The sequence below is a fragment of the Amia ocellicauda genome, chromosome 8 (assembly GCF_036373705.1).
Source record: "Amia ocellicauda isolate fAmiCal2 chromosome 8, fAmiCal2.hap1, whole genome shotgun sequence".
Lineage (NCBI taxonomy): Eukaryota > Metazoa > Chordata > Actinopteri > Amiiformes > Amiidae > Amia > Amia ocellicauda.
The window spans coordinates 20,498,506-20,519,834 of NC_089857.1; the positions used below are offsets into that span (position 1 = coordinate 20,498,506).

The window sequence follows — 21,329 nt, forward strand, 5'->3', positions numbered from 1 at the left end:
ACCTGTGAATGAAGCTCTTAGTAATGTGACTGGTTATGTCGTTGCTTGGTCTTTTAGAGCCATTCACAGCAAAGTGTTACTTGAATGATTTCCATGCAGCTAAAGTCAGTCTTAGAGACCTCTTGCTTGCCAAAGCGTTGCTGTTTAATCTGCTCTTTCCTGTGGGAAAATTAGTGCTGAAATAAAGAGGTAAGGTCTTCGACCACAGGTAGAAGTATTAGACTGTTCATTTGGAGTTTTAAACCTGCAAAGATTTTCTTTTCCTCTTGGATATTGGAGATTACAGGAAATGTCACTATTAAAATTTGTCTTCAACAATTGGTCCACACAAAGCATTTTTCTGCCATTGTAAGTTTACAACAAAATACAACAATACATGTGCCTAATGGAATTCTTACCAACCTGAAATGTTTCTGATAATACTAATTAGTTAGGTTGTGGTAGGGTGTAAACTTTGCATAGTTGTAAATATTTGGTGTCTATGCCCATTTATTCTATTGATAAATATGCAACTGTCTTTTAGACCGGTTCACAAATCGGGTTATATTGGGGTTTGTGTTAATTTCCCAGTAAACTTAGACTTCCGTAAGCTTTGTGATTGTGATTGTGATTCTACCCAACTGAATTGGGTGTTGACTTGTATGGGCCTAGGTGCTAGGTGTAGGTAAGACATTGCGGTGATACAATCGTATCTTATTTTATACAATACATACAATAATATTTAGTCTGTCTGACCCTGTCATGAAGTATCGAAGTTCATAATAGCAATTTTGAATATTATTTAAGTGTTACGCTAATTAGTAATTATACCTGTATGAGCTAAAGATTTGGATGTTTTGAAAAATGTAATTATTACACAGAAAACAAATAATAATGGTACATTTTAATTCAGAATGCAGTTTTCAGTAGAAATGATTACATGTATAGCCCGTTTTGCACTAGCACAAAACAGCATGATTATTAACACTTTATTGTGGAAAAATTGGGGAGAATAAGTAGTAGTAAGCGTTTTGTGCTTGTCTGTGAGGTGGGGTCTTTCACAAAACATGAAAAAGATAGAGAGTGGATTTGAAAGAGCAGAGTGGATTGAGATCTATGTCAAGAGAAAAATCTATGTCTGTGGAAAAAATATATATATATATATTAATTTTGAGTGTGACCCTAGTGTGCCTAACTGAGGGTTAGTTTCAAATGAAATCGATTCAGTTCATTTGCATAACATAATGCTTTGGATAAACTGTTGTCAGTACACAGTGTAATAGTGTAGGTTAAAAAGTATTCACTTTGATATGAAGTAGACTGGAGGAGGATATGTATAGTATTTGTACAATATGTTTCAAGGTTACATTCTTTAAGGTGAGGTATACATACAGCTCTGGTGAATTTATTGCTGCACACTATTATGAAAAAGAAATCAGAATCTGTTGTGTGAAAAAAAAAAATCATGATTTATATTGTAACACATCTGTGTTAGGCTCAGCTATGGCTGGCTCACTAGTAGGAATTTGTTGAGTTGGCAGGAACAAAAAAAACATTTTGGAATAAAATTGAAAACAACCTGAAGAAATAATAAAAAGAAATTATATATATATATATATATATATATATATATATATAATGTGTGTGTGTGTGTATATGTGTATGCAATTGTACAGTATATATATTTTAATTGAAGGTCACAGCTGGATTTGAGAGTGAAAATTTAAAATATACGAACACAATTCAAATTTAACTTAAAGTTAAATACTTTAATAACGAAATAATTAATTATCTAAGTAAGATAAAGCAAATAGACATTAAAATAAAATAAGTTATTTTATTAATATAATATTTTTCTTTACTTGAAGATATTTAGCTTTGAGTGACTCACTTTTAACCCCCTTCTGCTGTCTCTTGTTTGTGGGCTGTGTGGTGGCATTATATTAGGAACTCAACATACATTGGCTGAAACTGACAAGCTTGCAATAACATTCATGTGGTCTGGAGCGCTTTCAATAACACGACTTGCTAATTTTGCCCTCCTTTATCACAGGATGGGTTTTAGGTTGATACTGGAGTCTAATTCCCAGTGCTGTCAGTTTTTGGGCCTGGCAGATGAGTGTCTCGGTGCTCTTTTGGTTGCTGTGCAGGTGTACAGAGTCCAAGCACAGCTCATAGCCCAGAAACATCTGTTCCAGTCTGGAATGCAAGAGGGCAGGAATCCTCTTAGTGACAAATGAACAGCTAAGAACAATCACGCTTTCTAGTGCAATAATGATAAACTGATAAATGGTCCATTGGAAGGAAATGAGCCATCGCCAGGACACGACCACATTGTGACTAATGGTATCGGTGAAGGGGCATTTGACGTCTTCTATTGTTTTGGTTAAGGGCATCTTCCCACATTGTTAATGAATCTCTGAGCTGTGCCTTTCCCATTACAGACTGAAACATCGGTGATGTAGAGATTGGGTCACTGCCAATTGCCAAATGAAGTGGAAGCTAGACGTTATCCAAGAGATTTTTTTGGTTCCACAGATTTGTTGATTAAGCAGTAATAACACATATCACCTAGTGTGCTATAAAGTCACAGAAGTTACATAGCTTTAACCAGCAGACACAAACCTTTATTTAACGCACATATGCTTTGTCTACAGGCTAAAGTCTGGACATGTGAAATGTGTAGGTCTTGATTCTTGATCTTGATCTTGACCATAAAAGCTCATGTGCACAGTAAGGCCGGTTCCATATGGACTGCCATTGTTTTTATCAAGCAGTAAATAACTCTGTATACAATTATTAAACTGTCTTTTTATATTGAGCATAAAGGCCTTTGTGAAATGTTATTAATGTGGAACAGTTGCTCAAGATTCCCTGGGTTGATTGCAATGTTATAAACATGTGAAAGGGGGAAATTACAGATTCACAATAATAGAAATTAAAAAAAACAAATGAAATGAACACTGATTAGAACCAGTCACTGACAATAAGAAATGTTGCAATGATAATATTGAATGGAGCAGCTCACACAGAGTCAGAGAGAACAGATGTGTCTTCAGTTGAAAATTCAAACATGGAGAGAGCAGGGGCCCAGCACTGAAGCATCATGTTGGGATGTGCAAATGGACTATACTGGCACACAGCTGACAAATATTAAACTGTCTCAGATCTACCTTCGACAAACCCTAACAGTCTTGTAAAGTGCATGCCAATGTTGAAACACCATATTGGATGGGTACAAAGGCAAGTTACTGGGCTCCACGGTTTTCATAATCTGACTGTTTATTTTCATTCAATTCAAATTAATACATATTCGTACTTAGTCATATTTTAATTATCTGTTTAAAAATCTCAATCCCTAAATTCCTTTCACACATTCTGTCCGACTATGCAGTGTGCCGTCTGATTTTTCAGTTCGCTTTCGAGTTGAGGAAACTATCTAAAGGGGGAGTTGTGACTGTCAGTAGGATACAGAGTTGGTCTCTCATTGTCCCTTTAGCTGATTGTAAATTAATCATGAATAATCATTAAAAAAATTTACCTCTAACATGGCTCGGTTTTGGTGTTTCCTGTGAAGCAGGTTGATCTGTAATGGACACAAAGCTGCAGGCTGAGGGTATGGTAAAGATAAAGTAACCTTGCTCTAGAGTAGACCTGAACTGAGACCAGAAACTATAGCATAGAAAACAGCAGGGGATGAAGCAAGAGGGAATAACAGGGGATCTGAGAAGTTATAACAATTAGACAGGCATAACACTATTTCTTTTTTGAGGTGGTAATAGGGAGTCTTCTGTATGCCCCCCCTCTTCACTTCATCACTTCCCCCAGTAGCTGAAAGTAAAATTAACTGTTCATAATCATAAATATATATTTCTTTACATATAACAAATGCGGGGCGTATGGGAGGCGCCAGGTACGAACCTCCGCCTGTGCATTAAAATAAATCAGATCAACGTCGTATTGTTTTTTTGTTTAGATATAAATAATAAGTTTGGGTCTCTTTTGGAGAAAACAATGCAATGGAAATGCAATTTGGCCTCAGCTATTTTGTCCCCAGCTTTTGGGAAACCACCCGAAAACATTGATCCCCCAAACTCAGACGACGTGGTAGAGAACGACCGCCACCGAAACTCAGCCCATCAGAAACCAGATCCCACCTGCGACTCAACCTGGATTCTCATGGAGAGGCCGGGGGCCACAGGGACTAGGGGCTCTGACTGCGAGTCCTGTGGGTTGGAAGCTGAGCTGAGCCCATTGAGCCAGCAGAGAGAGTCCAGCTCCCTTCATCAGCCGCTAATTGGCGCACAGCAGCACAGGCAGCGATGACGTCAGAGGCGCAGGTGTGATCCATTCAGCGCAGTGAGGGTCTTGCACTGAGGGCTTTACATGCGTGAGGAAAACACGGCAGGTTCTTGTCTGGGGCTACGTAGAGAACAACTTGTCTCAAAGTAAATGGACTCTTTGGGTTGTTATTTTGCCATTTAGGCATATAAGCTTTAAACGTAGCTTTTCCAGCTTAATAATAAGTTTTAAATGTGATTTCTGTTGGATCTTGCATTGTAGTTTTGTTTGCATCTTGGCTAATAAAGCCTTTTCCCAGCAGATTGACTCTGCTGCAGTTGGGCTGTACAGGCAGTGCTGGTTAAAGGGGTTTGCAGTAATGGGTGGATGTCAGTACTATTCAGATTGCAGCTATACATAGACCACATCATTCATCTGTCTGCTCTGTCACTTGGCATTGCTTCTCACTACAGAGCAGCTTCATAGTGTTTGTGTGTATATGTCTGTATGTGTTTATGTGAATGCTCATATGCTCTTATGTGTTTTGCCCCATTGGTTTAAAATCTCCGGCTATGCCAGTGGTTGTGCTGCAGTAGAGTATATTCACTTTATGAATCAATTCATTACAACAAAGGCAATATATCCTGCATTTGCAAGATAGACATGTTTCAAATTATGAGCTACAAACTTAAAAAGTTCTGCTATGTGCAAAAATGACATGATGGAAAGCAGAGCTGTCCGGGATGTTCTCTAGTTTCCATGAGGGCTTGGTCCCATGACTTAATGCTATTCGAGACTTCCAGACTTTAAGGTATCATCTAAAAAAATGCAGCTGTGTTGCTGCATTGAAGTTGATCACAATTTGCTCCTTACGAAAAGTTTTTTCACGGTTTGAAATGAAGCTACAGATTGACACAGGGTAGGCTTCAATAATAGTCAACTCACACTAAACATTTAGCCTACTTAATAAATACATAGTATAATCTAGCTTTCAACATGCACTCTCAATGGAAAAAACGTGGACTGGAAGAAAAAAATGCAATGGTCTATTTTTGCAGCATGCTGCTTGTTTTTGAAACTGCTTAATGGCTTAAGTGAGATATGGAAGTAATTGGTATGTAATTGTTGTTGACAGAGGACATTGCACCTCTTAGTGTGACATACAGAAATGCAGAACGGGTAAAAATGAGCCCTGAAGGGAAGGACAGATAACAGTAATTTTCACTGCAGTGTTCTACATAATGACAACAGTCTATATGATTTTATAATCTTAATTTAAAATTATCAAAGGGTTGTACAAATAAAAGGTTGAAGTAGATGTTTATATAATATAATTAATCTGTAATAGCTAGAGTTAATGTAAAGTAGTCTGGTATACCAGCCACATAGATCTGTTTCTGATTCAGATTTATTGTCTCATAATAATTTGGGTCTTGCTTTTTAGATTGTGAATGGATATCACAGACCAGCTGTGAATATTAATAATTCCTGAAGAGAACATTTTTCTTTTTCAGTCTTACACAAAGGCATGATCTGCAACCATGTTGATTTTTAAGATAGTTTGAACAGTGCTCACATGCATGTGGTTCTTTGATCCGTGTACAATAGTACTGCAGTATTGGTGTCATCTGGCATTTCTATGTGAACTAAAAACAATCAACACATTTATTTATTTATTTCCCTAAAACTAAATATCATTATATATTCCACTTTAAACCAAATTATACAATATACCCACAAATCCACAGAATAAAACAAGTCTTGTCTTCAGTTATGGTGAAGACATTATTTAGTTTTGATTAACCACATGATGTACATATGTGTTTTTTTTTTTATCCTTAATTTTACTACTCTGGTTTGAGAGCATTGTATGTGAGCCCAGTGTAATCAAAACCTGGCACTGAAAAGTCAACATGAGTTCCTGTTTTTTCCCCTCTCTCAGTGCCAGGAATCCTGTCGTAGAAAGCAATAAAAATAGCAAAGTTGAATGATATTTACTTACAATTAATTTAACCAAGGATATTAAATATGTCTGACTGTATTATCATATATATGCATCAGGAATTTGCACTGCACCAAGATCAAATTATTTTGCCCTGATAAAATGTTTTTTCATGTTGTAGATGCTTTAAGCAGAACCATGCACATCTGCAATATCAACATTTCAATATTGGCTATAATTAGTCTGCTGTGTTAGATTTTAAATAACAAAATCTTGATTAATAGAAGCTTATCAAATTTTCCACATTCTTTTCAAACTAAAACAGCTGTAATAAGTAGCTTTGTGATTAACAATTTCCAATGAAGCTGGTTATAATTATGCTTCCTGGTATTGGAAAAATAGGGGAAATATGTGAAAAACAGATACGACCTTTAGCGTATGCTATATTATGTTTATCAGAGATTGCCAGTTTTATTTTAAAATCTAATTTCGATGAATCATCTTTTGGCACCAAAACAGGAAGTGCTTTATTACGGGCACACAATGCGTTTCTTATTTCCTTCTGTTGCATACATACGTCTCTAAGTCTTAGTCACAGCAAGTTCCCTTGGATTCACAGCCTAAGGATGATGTCATTGTAGTGCCTTAGTTTAGTACCAGATCTTTTATTCATGAAAAATAGGGAGAAACTGGGTTCATTGATGTGAATTATCTCCCATTTGTCATCACACAGCTGTCTTTAAAAAAATACAAGCTCTTTTGGTACTTTCACTTGCAATAGAAAGATTTTATTTTACAGAGCCATGTATTATTTCTAGTATATAATACTAACTTGGCTTTAGTGGTAGACTACTCGTCCAGCAATGTAAAATATATAAATATATAATTTATTCAGTTTGTTCATGATGGAGTAATACATTTTATTATATAATTGTTGGAGTATGATTGTATGATTTTTTTCTTTCATTCAGAGGAACTGAAACAGCCTAAATAAATCTCCATATGCATGCATATTAAATAAATAAATAATTCCAGACTTTTATGTTGCTGTTCTTTCAAACAAGGGGGGAAACTAATAAAGTGTTACTCTAATAACAGGCAGACTACTTAAAACATTTTTTGGTTACATGGGTACAGTAATATTAATATCAATATTTCAGGTGTTGCATAAGTAAAGTATGCCTCCTTATTTAAGCCCTGCAGACCTATCGGTACTGCTATTTATATTTTTTCTAAATATATAAACCGCCATTGACTTGCTAGCCTGGTACTTACATCATAATGCTAAGAAGATATTTACAGATTTTCTTTGTTAATTTATTACCTCCTTCCTGCTTTCCTGGTCGGAATACTTTGTCGTCCCTGGTTCAGAATCCACAGACTCATTTAAACCATCTGGAATGATATTTCCCTTCTGTTTTTTACACTGCGGTTTCAACTGGTTCAGCTGTCCATCTGGAATATACTCCAATCCTGCAGGTGTCAAAAAGAGATTATGAATGCTTAATTAGGTTGCATCAAATACACTGTATCAATTCAAATCCAGGTCTAATGAAAGACATGAAGGTAGAAAGGTTTACAGAGCCTCCTCAGGAAAGCAGGGGAAATGGCAAATGGCAAATTTACTGAACAGAAAAGTAGAAAAACAACAAATACAAGTATGCCTCGTATATTCCACCCATGTTAAATATAATTTATAATATATTACTCTGAAGTAATTGTTAAGTAAACTGCAGTAATTGTGACCATAAAAAACACCACAAGAGTTTAATTTTAACTATTATTTATCAAAGTTGTTTACTATAACTGTATATGTGGTTTGCTTTATTAACAGCTTGGGGTGGAGCCTTGTCACACTCTTCTACACTGTGATTGTTCTTGAGTATTGAGAGAGCATAAATACATTAATAAAATACTGTAATGTTTTCCAGAGGTAGTGTTCACTTCTGACACACCTGGCATGCAGATAAAGAAACCGGTGTGTTTAGAAAACATGTTTAGAAGTTGGGCCACAGCTGTTTTCATTTAACAAGACAACGCTGAGGTTGCGTCAAAGTGATAAACTTTTTTACACGTCAGAGCTCGAGTTTTCTAAGCAAATCAGTTGCCTACTGTTTATGTTAGAGCAGTGTTTTGTAAATGAATTCTTTACTAATAATGATATACAATTATTTCTTCTTCTAAAACAAAATGCTGTCTTTGTGTTTCACACAGCAATATTAATGATTTGCAAGTAAGAAAATCCCGGAGTTAATCAGCTCATTCCAGAAAGTTAATAAGCAATAGTTAAATAGGAAACAACCAAAATTAGTTGGAGTTTGGTACAGAATGTTCTCAACTAATTTTCACCCAGGATAAGGAAACCAGTCATTCTCATTGCAGTCTTTAGAGCACAGGCTTAACAGTACAGTGTGTAATCATTTAAAAACATAATTAATTCATAGAATGTGATTTAATGTCTGTTGGTAATACAAAAAAGAAACTGCCAATGATCAGATTTTTGTTTTAATTTTATTTTTAAATAATGTTGATTAAAAGGTGATTTCATGAAAATGTCTGCATTCATGCTAAAATTACAATATGCCAATATGTTTTGTCGACGTGGATGTGGACGTTTTGGTGCTTTGATGAAGAGTATGATAGGATCCGTTATGGTTTTTATGCCAAATAACTTTTCTTCAAAATAGTTTATATTGTATTAAAAACAAAATGTAACTGATATTCAGCCATGTCCCATATTACATTTTCGCTGTCCTGTATTTGTTTTTGGGCAAACTTTATGAATATGTCTTTAATAAGTATATGAACCTAATAAACAGATACACGTTTTAAATAATGTAAATACTTGTGTTCACTGGTGAGTTTGCATTTAATTTCCATTTAAAACATAGCCCACCCATATGTAATAGGTTTGATACTATATACTTTTGTTTCAAAGCATAGTTCTTGGTCACATGATTCTTTTTAAAAGAAACAAACACCCAAACAAAAACATAGTTGTAATAAGTGAAGTGAAGCTTAAAATGTAATCCATAGTGGCACCCCCACTGACTTATCCACCATCACCTTCTACCACATCCACAAAAGAATGAAAGGCATGCAAAGAGAGAAAGCAATGTAAGGACAGAATAAAAAATAAAGAGTCAAATTAACAAAAGGTATAAGTGGAATAAATGAACGAGTCAATAATGCACACAGACAGACAAATGGACACAGAAGCAAAATAACCAGTAAAACAATGCATAAATAAAATCAACAGATTGATGCAAAAACACAATTTATATCAAATGCCCCGGATCATTAACTTATTTTCTCTAGGTACACGAACAATGCAGTTTCTGTGTGAATGTGGGGATCTCATTTGTTAGGCATAATATACACCACTGTAAGTATGATATTTTCAAAGAGGCACGGCCCTAAATCCATTTTCCGTAAAGCCACTAATGGTTCTGTCAATGTGAATTTATTTTTATTGAATTGAGCTCTACGTCTAATACACAAAATATAATGAGACGTATCTTATTATTTTTGTGGGAGAGGGACTTTTCATGCCTTAAATCTCTGATATTTTTATGAGGCATAACAAAATGGTTGGTCCTTCTGTCCTTCAAAAGACATTTATGATCCTCTAAGCGCAAGCCTTGTCCATCAACCGTATTCATTTATTTCAACTGTTACAATATGAAAATGCTACAGCTGTTTGTGTGCAACATAACGTGGTTTTCATGTTCTTATAGCCTTAATTAAAACAACTTTGCTTTCCACTTATAATGTTATAACGATCAAAAGCATTCATGCATTTAATTATGTTACTTTGTCCTTACATTATGTTTGTATTTTTCCTACTAGAATTAAATACAATGCATTTGTGATCTCTGGGTTGTCTTTTAAAAATCTGTTACTTTTTTATGCCTAATTTTTCATATTACACCTTTAATAACACTGGCATCCCCTACTGGAAAACTCTATGGTTGCTTTTTTTTTTAAGCCTGTTGGAATTCCTCAAAGAATGTGAACCAACAAAAGCCTCTTAGTTCGATACATTCAAGAGTTCAGTGAGAACACTGCATTCAGCTGGGTGACCCACTTTCGAAGAATTCATGCACACACAATTAAATGCAAGAATTGATGGATTATAATACAATGTATTACTATAATGTTTTCAGAAATGTGTGATTAACTGGCTAAATATCAAGAAGATTGTCTAACAAATATTGCACATTGGAAGTGGCCTGTGCACTTGGAATTGAAACCACAGTACAGTGCTTGGCTTGTACAGTTTCACAGAACAGAAGCTGTAGTTGCTGTCTCAGCTTGACTGCTATTTACAAGAGAAAAAGGCAAGTTCAAATAATGTATAAAAGTGTCTAAGTATGTGTTATACTAGTGGTGTTTCCTTATGTCTCTGGGTGTAGTATGGAAAACATTAAAACATCTAATACTTCAACATGCCTTTAATGTGAGCTGCCACCTAATGCAGATTTCCATCCAGAATATCCTGTTCATTATTGGGTTGCTGTGGTCACTGCTAATTTCTAACTCGGTTGGAAAAGGGGATTATAAAGGGGATTTTCTCTAGACATCAAAGTATCAAAGTATATGTACTTAACCTGCATTCATTTATGTGGAAATACCCTTAATAAATATATATATATATATATATATATATATATATGTATATGCATATATATATATATATATATATATATATATATATATATATAAATAAAATATCTCCTGTTTCCCTCCAGCTCATTATTTTGGTTGTGTCCCAATTAAGTACACAAGGTTGTTTTAACTTTCTTGACACTAGAAGATATTTGCTGTTCATTAAATATTATTCAACAGAAAATATTGAAATACCGAATGGAATATTTGCTGTAAGTGAGAAACTGAAATAGTCTAAAGGACGTTCCCCTTTTCATACAGATTACACAAATGTGATAGGTAATATGGGCTACCTTTCAAAAGGAAATACGCTATATTTCACAATGCATATAACCTGGCATCTGATTGCTGAAATGAAATAATTTAATGTATACTAATAATTGATTGCTGGAATTAATAACATCACCGGTATGTTCCCATTAGAGGTGACTCATACAGTGTCTACCAGCAAATGTCATCTGTAGAAGCAGAAGGTGGTTTGTGTGTTCCCCACCAGTGTGCTATATTAACATCGCCATTCCTGAGCAGAATATCCTGGGGTCTGAGGTGTGCGGCTGACTTGTGTCTAGCGTCTGGCCTGGACACAGTGCGAGTGTTTAGGAGTTAAGGGAAACCCTGCCGTTTGAAGTGGAATCTCGGAGACAGTGTTTATATAGAGCTGTGGCTCAGGAGAATGCCCTGGGTGACGACTGGAATAAATCATGTGTGGGAATTTAATTTGCAAATCAAAAAAGTTATTATTATTTTTTTTTTAAATCCCAGCCTGTGGTCACAGTTTTAAACTACTGTGGCTTTGTCATAATATAAGAACATTTTTGAAGTCACAATTAAACATTCCTTATTAATGAGACTCAGTTTCTGTGCATCTGCTATCAGCCGTCCATTGTCACTTGCCAGTCTGTTTAAATGTACGTTACTGACAACTGCTCTCCTCCACACAGCTTTACTGTGGAAACTGCTGTAACCCCCTTCAGGCAGAGCATCTAATGATAAGTGCTGTTCTCGATCTCTCTGCTTTCACACCAGACATTATTGTGTGCTGCTCTGAGAACGCCCCATCTGAATCTAAAGCGCAGGCAATTTACCAACAACACAGATCTCATTGACTCAGTGGCATTGCGACTAACCTTTGATCCTAACCAGCAGTTAATGGTACCCTGGTCATCCAGTCACTTTGGCGGAGGCTTTCAGGAGCTCAAGGAGCTTTCCTGTGGCTGGTTTTGATATTAACTGCACTTTCTGATTTCAGCAGTAGGATATTTAGCATGCCTTGCAGAGTTATAGCATATTGTTTTATCCTGTGAAGTAAAAATCTGTTGCTATTGTTTAAATAGTTTATTTCAGTGTTTTTTGGTGTCGAGCAATATCTAACTATGATATGCATCCTTGGAAGAAAAAACAAACAAACAAACAGTGGTTTGGGTGTTGTTACACAATATTGTTCTACTTTTTTGTGTTGCCATAGAAGAGGCGGACCTCGATGTTCCTGCAGCGCTGGATGGCATTGCAGAGCAGGTGAAGGAGACGGTCAGGAAGCGGAGACACGCGGGCGAAGATGACTACAATATCGAAGTGCTTCTGGGAGTGGACGACTCCGTGGTGCGGTTCCATGGAAAAGAACACGTTCAGAACTACCTCCTCACTCTGATGAACATCGTGAGTAAACCTGCGGAGACACAGTGTGGATGTGAGCCAAAGATGAACCACAGGAGAAAACTGGCCCCTTTAATACATGGCTATATTACACACGTATTCAAATAAGATAACAATTATCATGCTCTCCTTTAAGCCACACATACAGCTCTGTATGAAGAGACCACTTAACATTTATTTCTGAACTTGGAGTGGTCTCTTAATTTTTTCCAGAGCTGTACTTTTTTTATTGAAATGCATACGTCAAAGACTAGAAATTATATTTATAGATATAGACCTACAACGACAACAACAACTTGATTTATTTTTGTATTTGTGTCTTGTGCTGAAATAAGTCACGTCATAGGTTTCATTATAAAACATTGCTTGAATAAGATTGAAGAGTTGTCTAAATCTTGGCCCCACCACATTGCCAATCTTAGCTGGGAAATGGCTCATATATAAGGGAAACAAAGTCATATATGCACACTTTATAATGATGTATATGTTAGTGTGTTTTTGTCTGTGTAAATCTTCACAGTTTGCTCTAGATTAACCAGAGTTCATCAAACTTTTAAAAATGTATAATTGGTAAATATATGTAATTGTTTAATGAGCAATATTTTTTATGCTAGAACGATGTGGAAAGTATAATCCAAGAGGAATAGAAGTGAACCAGTCTGCCATACACATGAGACATCAGCTCTCATGTTCGAACTGTGATCTCTGGGTTTGAAAAGAAGCATCTGTTGTTTAAATCCCACCCTCCTGGTGGGCCAAGTCGATTGCTCAACTGAGGAATTGCGGAACTGGGGAATATTACAAAAATGTCAAAAAACAAAACAAAAGAAAAAGACACGTATTGCGTGATAGACAGTACCACAAAATTACAAAGAAATCTTCTGTGTCAAATTAAGGTTTTGGCAAGGGCTTTTGACCTCAGTAATTACTTTGTGATCTGGACTTGACTTTGTTTTTGTTTTCAAAGTAATTGGATCTTATCTTCTTGGAGCAGCTTGTGCAGGATTAAATTTTCACCCAAGTGCATTGCACAGACTTTGGAGAATAATCATTTCTGTTCTCTCACTCGAAACCGAAACTGCATCTCTTTAAAACATACTTTGGGAGTTGAATTTTCATGGCATGAAACAAAAGTTTCAGTATTAATATGACAGTGACAGTAGTCCTAATTCTTTTTCATACTCAAAGAAGGAATGGTTATTTTTCATACCTGGGACTGGGTGTTTGAGATTATTGATCATTTTTCAATACCTTCGAAGCAATCTTACATAATGTGTGAAATATTAGTTCTGTATTCATGTAAAAGGGTTAAATGTTCAGGACACGTGTACCAGTTTTTCCACAATACTTACAAAGTGTGTTATAAAACAACCTTTTCCCCTGAGATTAGGGTCTCCATGTCACCACAGAATTACTGTACTCAGTTTGTAAACTTTCTCTTTAAAGACCGGCATGCCGTTTGATTTCCCTATAATTTAGACCATGACTGCCAGGTGGTGTTTTTCATGGAAGAAAAACAACCAAAAGAAAAACCTTTTTCCATTGGAATAGTCAGATTCTAACAACATGTACACAAATGTTTTGCCTTTTTTATTTTTTTAAGAGCAAAGTTTATTTTACGGCTAAAACAACCACTGAGACACAATGTATTAATTTTCTTGAATGATTTCTGTTTCCCATCACTTTATTCACATCAAACTCATTACTGAGAAAAGTGGAGAAGCAATAAGAAGTCAAACAGACAATGTGTAACAGAAATCATTGCATTGCCTAAGTGATGCTATTCTCAGACCATAACAGCAGCAATCCATCAAGCTTTAGTCTCGGCAGAGGAGCCATTAATTTGTTTCACTACTTTTTAATTTGTTTCTGAAAAATCTGATGTTATATATTAAGTTAAAGATGGTTGAAATGTTTTATGAATGTCTTACTTTTCCTGCAATCTTTCATCCTGATAAAAACCTATTATGATTTAATTTTTTTTTATCAGTATGAACAAAACAAGGTTACGAACAAACCATAAAACAACAGGTATAAACCTAGAGAAAAGTGTCTGTTCTACAATTATAGTGTTCATTACATTGATTGATAAAAAAATATCGGCAGTGTATTTTTCCAGCAGGTGTCACTGTTGACTACTGAATAACGATGAAGTTGAGATCAGACTGACTGGCCTGTTACTCTGAATCTAGTGTAAATTCTTCTAGGAAGCAAGACTACCTGGAAAATATGATAAAACTGTTTCATTTCTCATATGTGCTAGTAAAGCAGAAACTATCTGAATGCTATGACGAATTTACCTTAATTATCAGTGTCAGCCTAGCAGCCATTAAAACATGAAGAACACTTAAAAAAATCTTTATTTCCGTATGCCAGTTAATTATTTCATATTTTGCCTGGATAAGTCTAAATTCTCAAGCATTATATTACCTAGGCAACTGAAACTAGAAGTAGCAGAAAAACAATGCATCTTGACAGAAATATATTTAATGCCCCAGTGTTTGTGTTGTTGTATTTATTATTATGACTTTTTGTTGATGTGTAATAGTACACCTGTATTTCTGTATTAAGTAGTAACTTTCATATTTGAGGCCACAGATGCAGAGAAAGAAAGGGAAACAGTCATTACATTATATACACAAGGTAGAAGCGCTAGTCCAAGTGACAGCGTGTGCCTTACAGATGGTAGTAGAATGATAAATATTATTACTAAGGGGTTCAAATATTCACTCCAGGCGTGCTGACAACACTGGAATGCAGTTAATGACTATGCCACATGTGAACCGAAGTGCTATCTGTCATATTATTTGGATTACAGAGCCGAGCAGAAGGCACTGGTATTCATTCTAAATGTTTGACTCTACAACAGTCATCATTCAAAACCATTATCATTAAGGATTTCAATTTGTGGAGCTGGTTGATTAGTTTAATTTTCCATCCTGAAACAGAAAACAAAATTCAGATCTTTAAGTGAGAGTCAAATGTGTGCATAATAATTCACAAGATTCTGCGCAACAATCTTCAACATTGCTTTTCATATATCATGTAAATGTAACTTAATACTTTCATCTGCATGAGCTGGAACATCACACTATTTAAACTAATTTTACTGAGTACTTTGATCTTGTGTACTTTTCTGATCAAAAGTGATATTCGCTTTATGAAAGGCAAATAGAAATGGAAAGTCATTTTAATTGACAGCACTGCACATTTTCACCGTAAAGTTTCAGGAGAATACGAATTGACTCACTAATCTGAAAAGTGTTACTTTATTTGAAGTTGTATAGCAAGGTTGTTTTGATGTGTGTTTCAGCTGATGTCAGTGCAATTTAAACCTTTTTACAGTGCACTTTCTATAGTCCATGCAGGGTGCACAATACTTTTTGGTTTAAACTGTGTGTGGAGGAGACTGATAATGGTTAATCCTCATGCTTCATCTCAAAAGGTGTCCATTTAAACATGAAATACTCCCAGGAAAAAGAGCCTCAATTGAAACAGCATGGTGTTGCTACTCAAATGTGCTGCCTATGGTATCTGTGCCCACATCAGTGCCCACATTAGCCCTTTTCCAAGTATCTTACTGACTTAATCTGGCATTGATAATCAAACAAAATATCAACAACAGACTCTGAAGGGAATATATTTAGATCTCGTTTGACCTTTCAAAACACTACACAAAACATCACAATCCTTGTTCTTAGCCTCATCTGAAGGATACTATCTCTCTGGGACAGTAAGTGGTCATGTAGTGCCGGTCAGAGAAATCCATATGGTATTATTTGACTTTGCCTTGAAGGAGGAGATTAATATGTATGTACAACAACCACAGAATTTGCAATTGAATAGAGCTAGAAAATAACCGTAAACAGATGTCCCCTTCACATCTGCAGTTCATTTTGTCGGACATATTGGTGTTTTTAAACAGAACTGAATGATAAATGCGGGGGGTACCGTCTACTTTTTAAATGACTCTTTGCTGTACTGGGATTGGAAAACACAATGCTTAGTAAAAGGTACAGTTCGTGGGGTTTTCTACTATTGTCATGAGCTTGGTCATGTGGATTCTTCACAGTTGGTAGAGCAGCAAAAGACAGATCATTAGCTTGGAAGATCAGTAGAAAATGGCTATACTAAATGGCACAACACTTTATTAAATCAATCTAGAAAAAAAAATGAAGAAAAGGGTTTGTTTGGTCTTAGCTGCATTAAAACGCTCCCTGATTATTCCCAGCTGCAAACTTAAGGGATGGTTCAAGAGTGGAGACAGGGCAGTACCATGATAGTCAGACCAGCCTCAGTACTACACAGTATCTTTTGTGTCATTAGTTAATAATAGAGACCATAAAAAAACATTCCTCCCAAACGTTCTGTAAATAAAGTAACAAAACAGACATTTATATATGAAGACCAATGCATTTTTAAATCCTCTTCATGGAGAGTTCTTCATGATTTTGAGAAGAAATCATGAGCTAATACATCTTTTAAGTAAGGATGGCCAGATGATCTTCCTATGGTTCATTAGATGTCTTATTATCCTCATAGCCAGAAGCTTTTTTTTTTTTGATTGCTTGACTTTCTTATGTTGAATGATAAATACAAGTGATGCTTCACAAGCCCTTGGAGGCCCAGTTCTTGTTATATCCTGCCAGCCATGCAGGCAGATTTTGGTGGTGCACAATTCCTCTTTCTGTTGTAATGGCATCTGTCTAACAGAGTCTGAACTTGGACAATATGCACACATCACTGGTGGCCATTGTTGTGTGGATGTGCTTCATAATGGAATTGGAGTTGGCTCCAGATTACTGTACACATCATTTCTAGGCACATTGTACATAAAGGATACACGTGAATGCTTTCACACTATCTTTTTCTTTTCTTTTTTTTCAGGTGAATGAAATCTATCACGATGACTCATTAGGTGTCCATATAAATGTGGTCCTGGTGAGAATGATTATGCTTGGATATGCAAAGGTGAGATCTTTATAATCCTACACAAAGTATCCTAACACCAGAATTAACTTAACAAACTCCAGGTTTCAGATGCAAACAATACAATTCAAACTAATTCGCAAATCATGCTAAATCCTTCAGAACTAATAACTAATAACAGATGCATAAACAGTTGTAATGCTGTAATCTTTAACAATATATAAGTATGATTTCATGAAACTTTTATCTTTTGGGACTTGAGTTGACCTTAGGCGAGCACCTCTATTTTGTCAGGGATTTAATTGCATTTATACCAACCACACACCCACAAGTGAGCATGCTGAGAGTCTTTCCAGTTCTAAACTGTCAACTTAATACTAACTAATTAAGGGGTGCACTCCTCCACAGTAAATTAAAATAATTTTGAAGTGCTAGCCCCTAAAATACAGAAGCATTTCAGCAACATACTAATTATAACCTGCTCTCAGCTTGCTTTAATAAAGCTGGGTATCATCGCCACAGATAAATGGGATATTTAGATAAAAAGGTGATACCAGTCGTATCGCTTGAGTTTTAGTTAATCAACTGGGGATCTTTCGAAAAAGGTCTGTGATTCACATTGGTGCACAGCACTGAAAAGCAGGCAATTAGTCAACAGCAAAAAGAGTGTTACAATTTAAAATTCTGCATTTATTTAACACTTTTATTCAGCTCAATTTATCCACTTTTGCTTTAAAGCCAAAGAGTATCATTAGGCTATGCAATTATGCAGTTTAATGGTGTCATCTCATTCTCAGTGAAATTGTCACACATTGTATCTATTTTCCGAGCTGTATCAGTAAATTCCTGTTAAAGAGCTTAGCCTGCACCTTGAAAATCATTCATTAATCTTTATAAGGAAGATGCCAAACTTACATAACTGTTTTATCAGTCCATCAGCTTGATTGAAAGAGGAAACCCATCGCGGAGCTTGGAGAATGTGTGTCGCTGGGCATCTGTGCAGCAGAAGGCCGACCTAGAACATTCTGAGCATCACGACCACGCCATCTTCCTGACGAGACAAGGCTTCGGACCCACTGGCATGCAGGGTAAAGCAAAATCACCAGAGAGATCCTTAAACTGCCCCAGTTCCAGAGTGTTCCATGTGTCCTTCTTTCAATTATCCAACTATATTTCTCACATGATATATTCTACCAAACTGAAAAAGACTGCTCTGTTTTTAAACTGAGTCATAGTCTCAATAACACTGAGATGCCACAGACCTAGCACTTACAAATCTGACCCATTTTCAAACTGCAACCAGTAGTAGAAAACTAAACCTTTGCATTCATAGTTTTGTCTTGTTTTTTCAATGAAATATGTTTAACTGAATCTCCTTTTGATATTATAAAAATATATTTGTTGAAGGATTCTCTTATTACACAACCAACACAACTGCATTATTACAGAACAACAATATACATATACAGCTCTGGAAAAAATTAAGAGACCACTTAACATTGATTTCTGAACTTAGTAATTTCTCTCAATCTCGTAATTTTTTCCAGAGCTGTATATACGTACATAACATTTTAAGTAATTGTATAATACATTTTGTACTTTACGAATTCTTTGTCATTATCACATCTTATTTTCCGTAGCTGTTTTCAAAGTAGGTAATGTAACTGATGATAAATGCTATATTCAGGGCCTGGAAAACAGAAGAATGTCATGCAGAAGAAAACAAAACCATAATTCCAGCCAAGCAGCATTTCATTCACTCCCTTGTATTCTGTTCAGTTTATTCTTCCTACATCATGATTATGTAGTTGCTGATCAAAGGCTCAGTGCTATTCTATCTCCAGATGGTTATGCAGTGGTCAAAGTGAGAAGGCATTTAATGCAACAGTAACTTGACATCGAGAATTTTATTTTTCAATTGAACACTGGGTGTCAGCATATGTATCTTTATTTGCTGAAACATGATTCAGCATTGGCTACGTGACTGTGAACTCGTGACTCATTTTAAATCCCCACTACGCTTTGTGTAAAGATTTATATGTGGCTGCTCTTGTATTCCACTTGTGACCCATTGCTGTTGTTTAACAGATGAACTTGAAGTAAAGTCAAATCCCCTCAGGGTTCTGCTCCATCAACATGAGAGAGATTAATCTCCTTTAACCTGGTTATGTATGCTGTTCCTTGGAGAATTTTCTTTTTGGTGCCCTACTTTGGTATCTTTAAAGATATAACTCATATCAGTGTTTACATAGCTTTGTACGTCATAGTAAAACTGGTTGGTGTGTATTTACTTGGCTCAGTTTGTTCCGTAGTTTTCCAGATGTTATTGAGAGTTCATTGAAAGATCGTGGTTAATGGTCTATGAATAACATCCCTCATTACTTTCAGCACAGACAGAAACACTATTAGGCTCACATTGTTTGTTTGAAGCTCTCGAGATCCTTGTTACTCTTCAGCCTCTGTATGATGAGATTATTCAAAGATAATATCAGGCAGGAGAACACCAGTACATTATTCATTAAATACAATAAGTATACATTCATTGACAGATCCATTACAGGAAATGAATTAATCTAAGCGTGAGTGTGTGTGTGTTTGCATGTATTAACGATATCTGACTGTACAAATTGAATATAAGTAAGCAGAATTACTACAGCCTTCACTCTCCCCAACCACTAGATATTATTATTACCTCTTTCCAGACCTATTTGAAATTAGAAAAGTAACAGATCTGGCAATTGTCATTTAACCTGGGTCACCACTATGCTTTGCATGCTTGTTTTTAGGCCCAGGAAGGCTAATGCAACTCTTGTCTAGTATGGGATACAGGTGTAACTGTGTAGCACTGCATGTATAGTGGTTTTAAAAACACAAAATGTATTCGTAAATGTCTGGCATAGTTGAACTGTTGTGTTAGGAATGTAACTGAATTCTTACTTGGATGAAAAAAAAAAAACTGTTTTTTTGTATTGTATGGGATCTATTCTCTGACGTACAGAATGAAACTGAACCCAAAGTAATTACCAGACAATCAGGAGGAGCCCCAGATATATAACTGCCGCAGTCTAGGCAACGTGTAAAAGTAATTAGTTTGACTACATATTGCAAATGGTTTTAAGAAATGGGTTGAGCCGTCAAATGAAAGAGGGGGAAAAAAAAAGCAATCGGGCATTGTTTAAACATGAAAGAAAATTACCAGCCAGTGTCCCTTCTTGTTGCAGGATATGCTCCGGTGACTGGGATGTGCCACCCTGTGCGGAGCTGTACTCTGAACCACGAAGATGGTTTTTCCTCTGCTTTTGTTGTAGCTCATGAAACAGGCCATGTGTAAGTGTCTACAGGTAGTGACTCCCCCTCTAACTTGCCGAGAAATGTAATTGAAGCCTGGAAAAACACAACCTGGGCTGTTGATGGGTCTCCACGACTGGGAACTGGGGTCTGGGAACCACTGGGATAAAGATAGTTTGTTATAACAGATACAAGACAGCCAGATTGCTGAGGGAGAGGGTAAACAATTTTTAGTTTTTAGAAAATGCAAGATTAGGTTTAGTAATCATTTTCCTTTTGTGCAAATGCAGTATAGCTTGTAACAGAGAGACTCTAGAGACGCATCTCTCTCCCACTCCCACTGCATAAAGCTGCAAGTGTGTAGTCATTGTATGATTGACACTTTTGTTAATTACTTTTAAATTACCACACTGAATATTTAATTTCCAAAAAGAATTTCAGAAAGGTATTGTCCTCTCCTTTTTTGCTTAAAAATTCACCCTAATGTTTTACAATCTTGTAAATCTATTTGGAGCTAAAATACTATATGTAGCTTTGTCAGCAGCAATTTTTGTTGACAAAAGTAATGTCCTAAACATAACAAGACACT

At 35.9% G+C, this 21,329-nt stretch overlaps 1 protein-coding gene across 6 annotated transcripts in view; it reads left to right on the forward strand.

Moving 5' to 3' along the window:
- adamts3 (ADAM metallopeptidase with thrombospondin type 1 motif, 3) overlaps positions 1 to 21,329 on the forward strand; it is a 74,229-nt gene that overhangs the window by 16,303 nt on the left and 36,597 nt on the right. For 4 of the 6 annotated variants that reach the window (XM_066710623.1, XM_066710625.1, XM_066710626.1 and 1 more), the window contains exons 5-8: positions 12,336 to 12,526; positions 17,411 to 17,494; positions 18,384 to 18,540; positions 20,674 to 20,779. In XM_066710623.1, the coding sequence (XP_066566720.1) occupies positions 12,336 to 12,526; positions 17,411 to 17,494; positions 18,384 to 18,540; positions 20,674 to 20,779 (538 nt within the window). The remainder of the gene's footprint in view (positions 1 to 12,335; positions 12,527 to 17,410; positions 17,495 to 18,383; positions 18,541 to 20,673; positions 20,780 to 21,329) is intronic. The other 2 variants (XM_066710624.1, XM_066710627.1) reach the window with 1 other exon arrangement.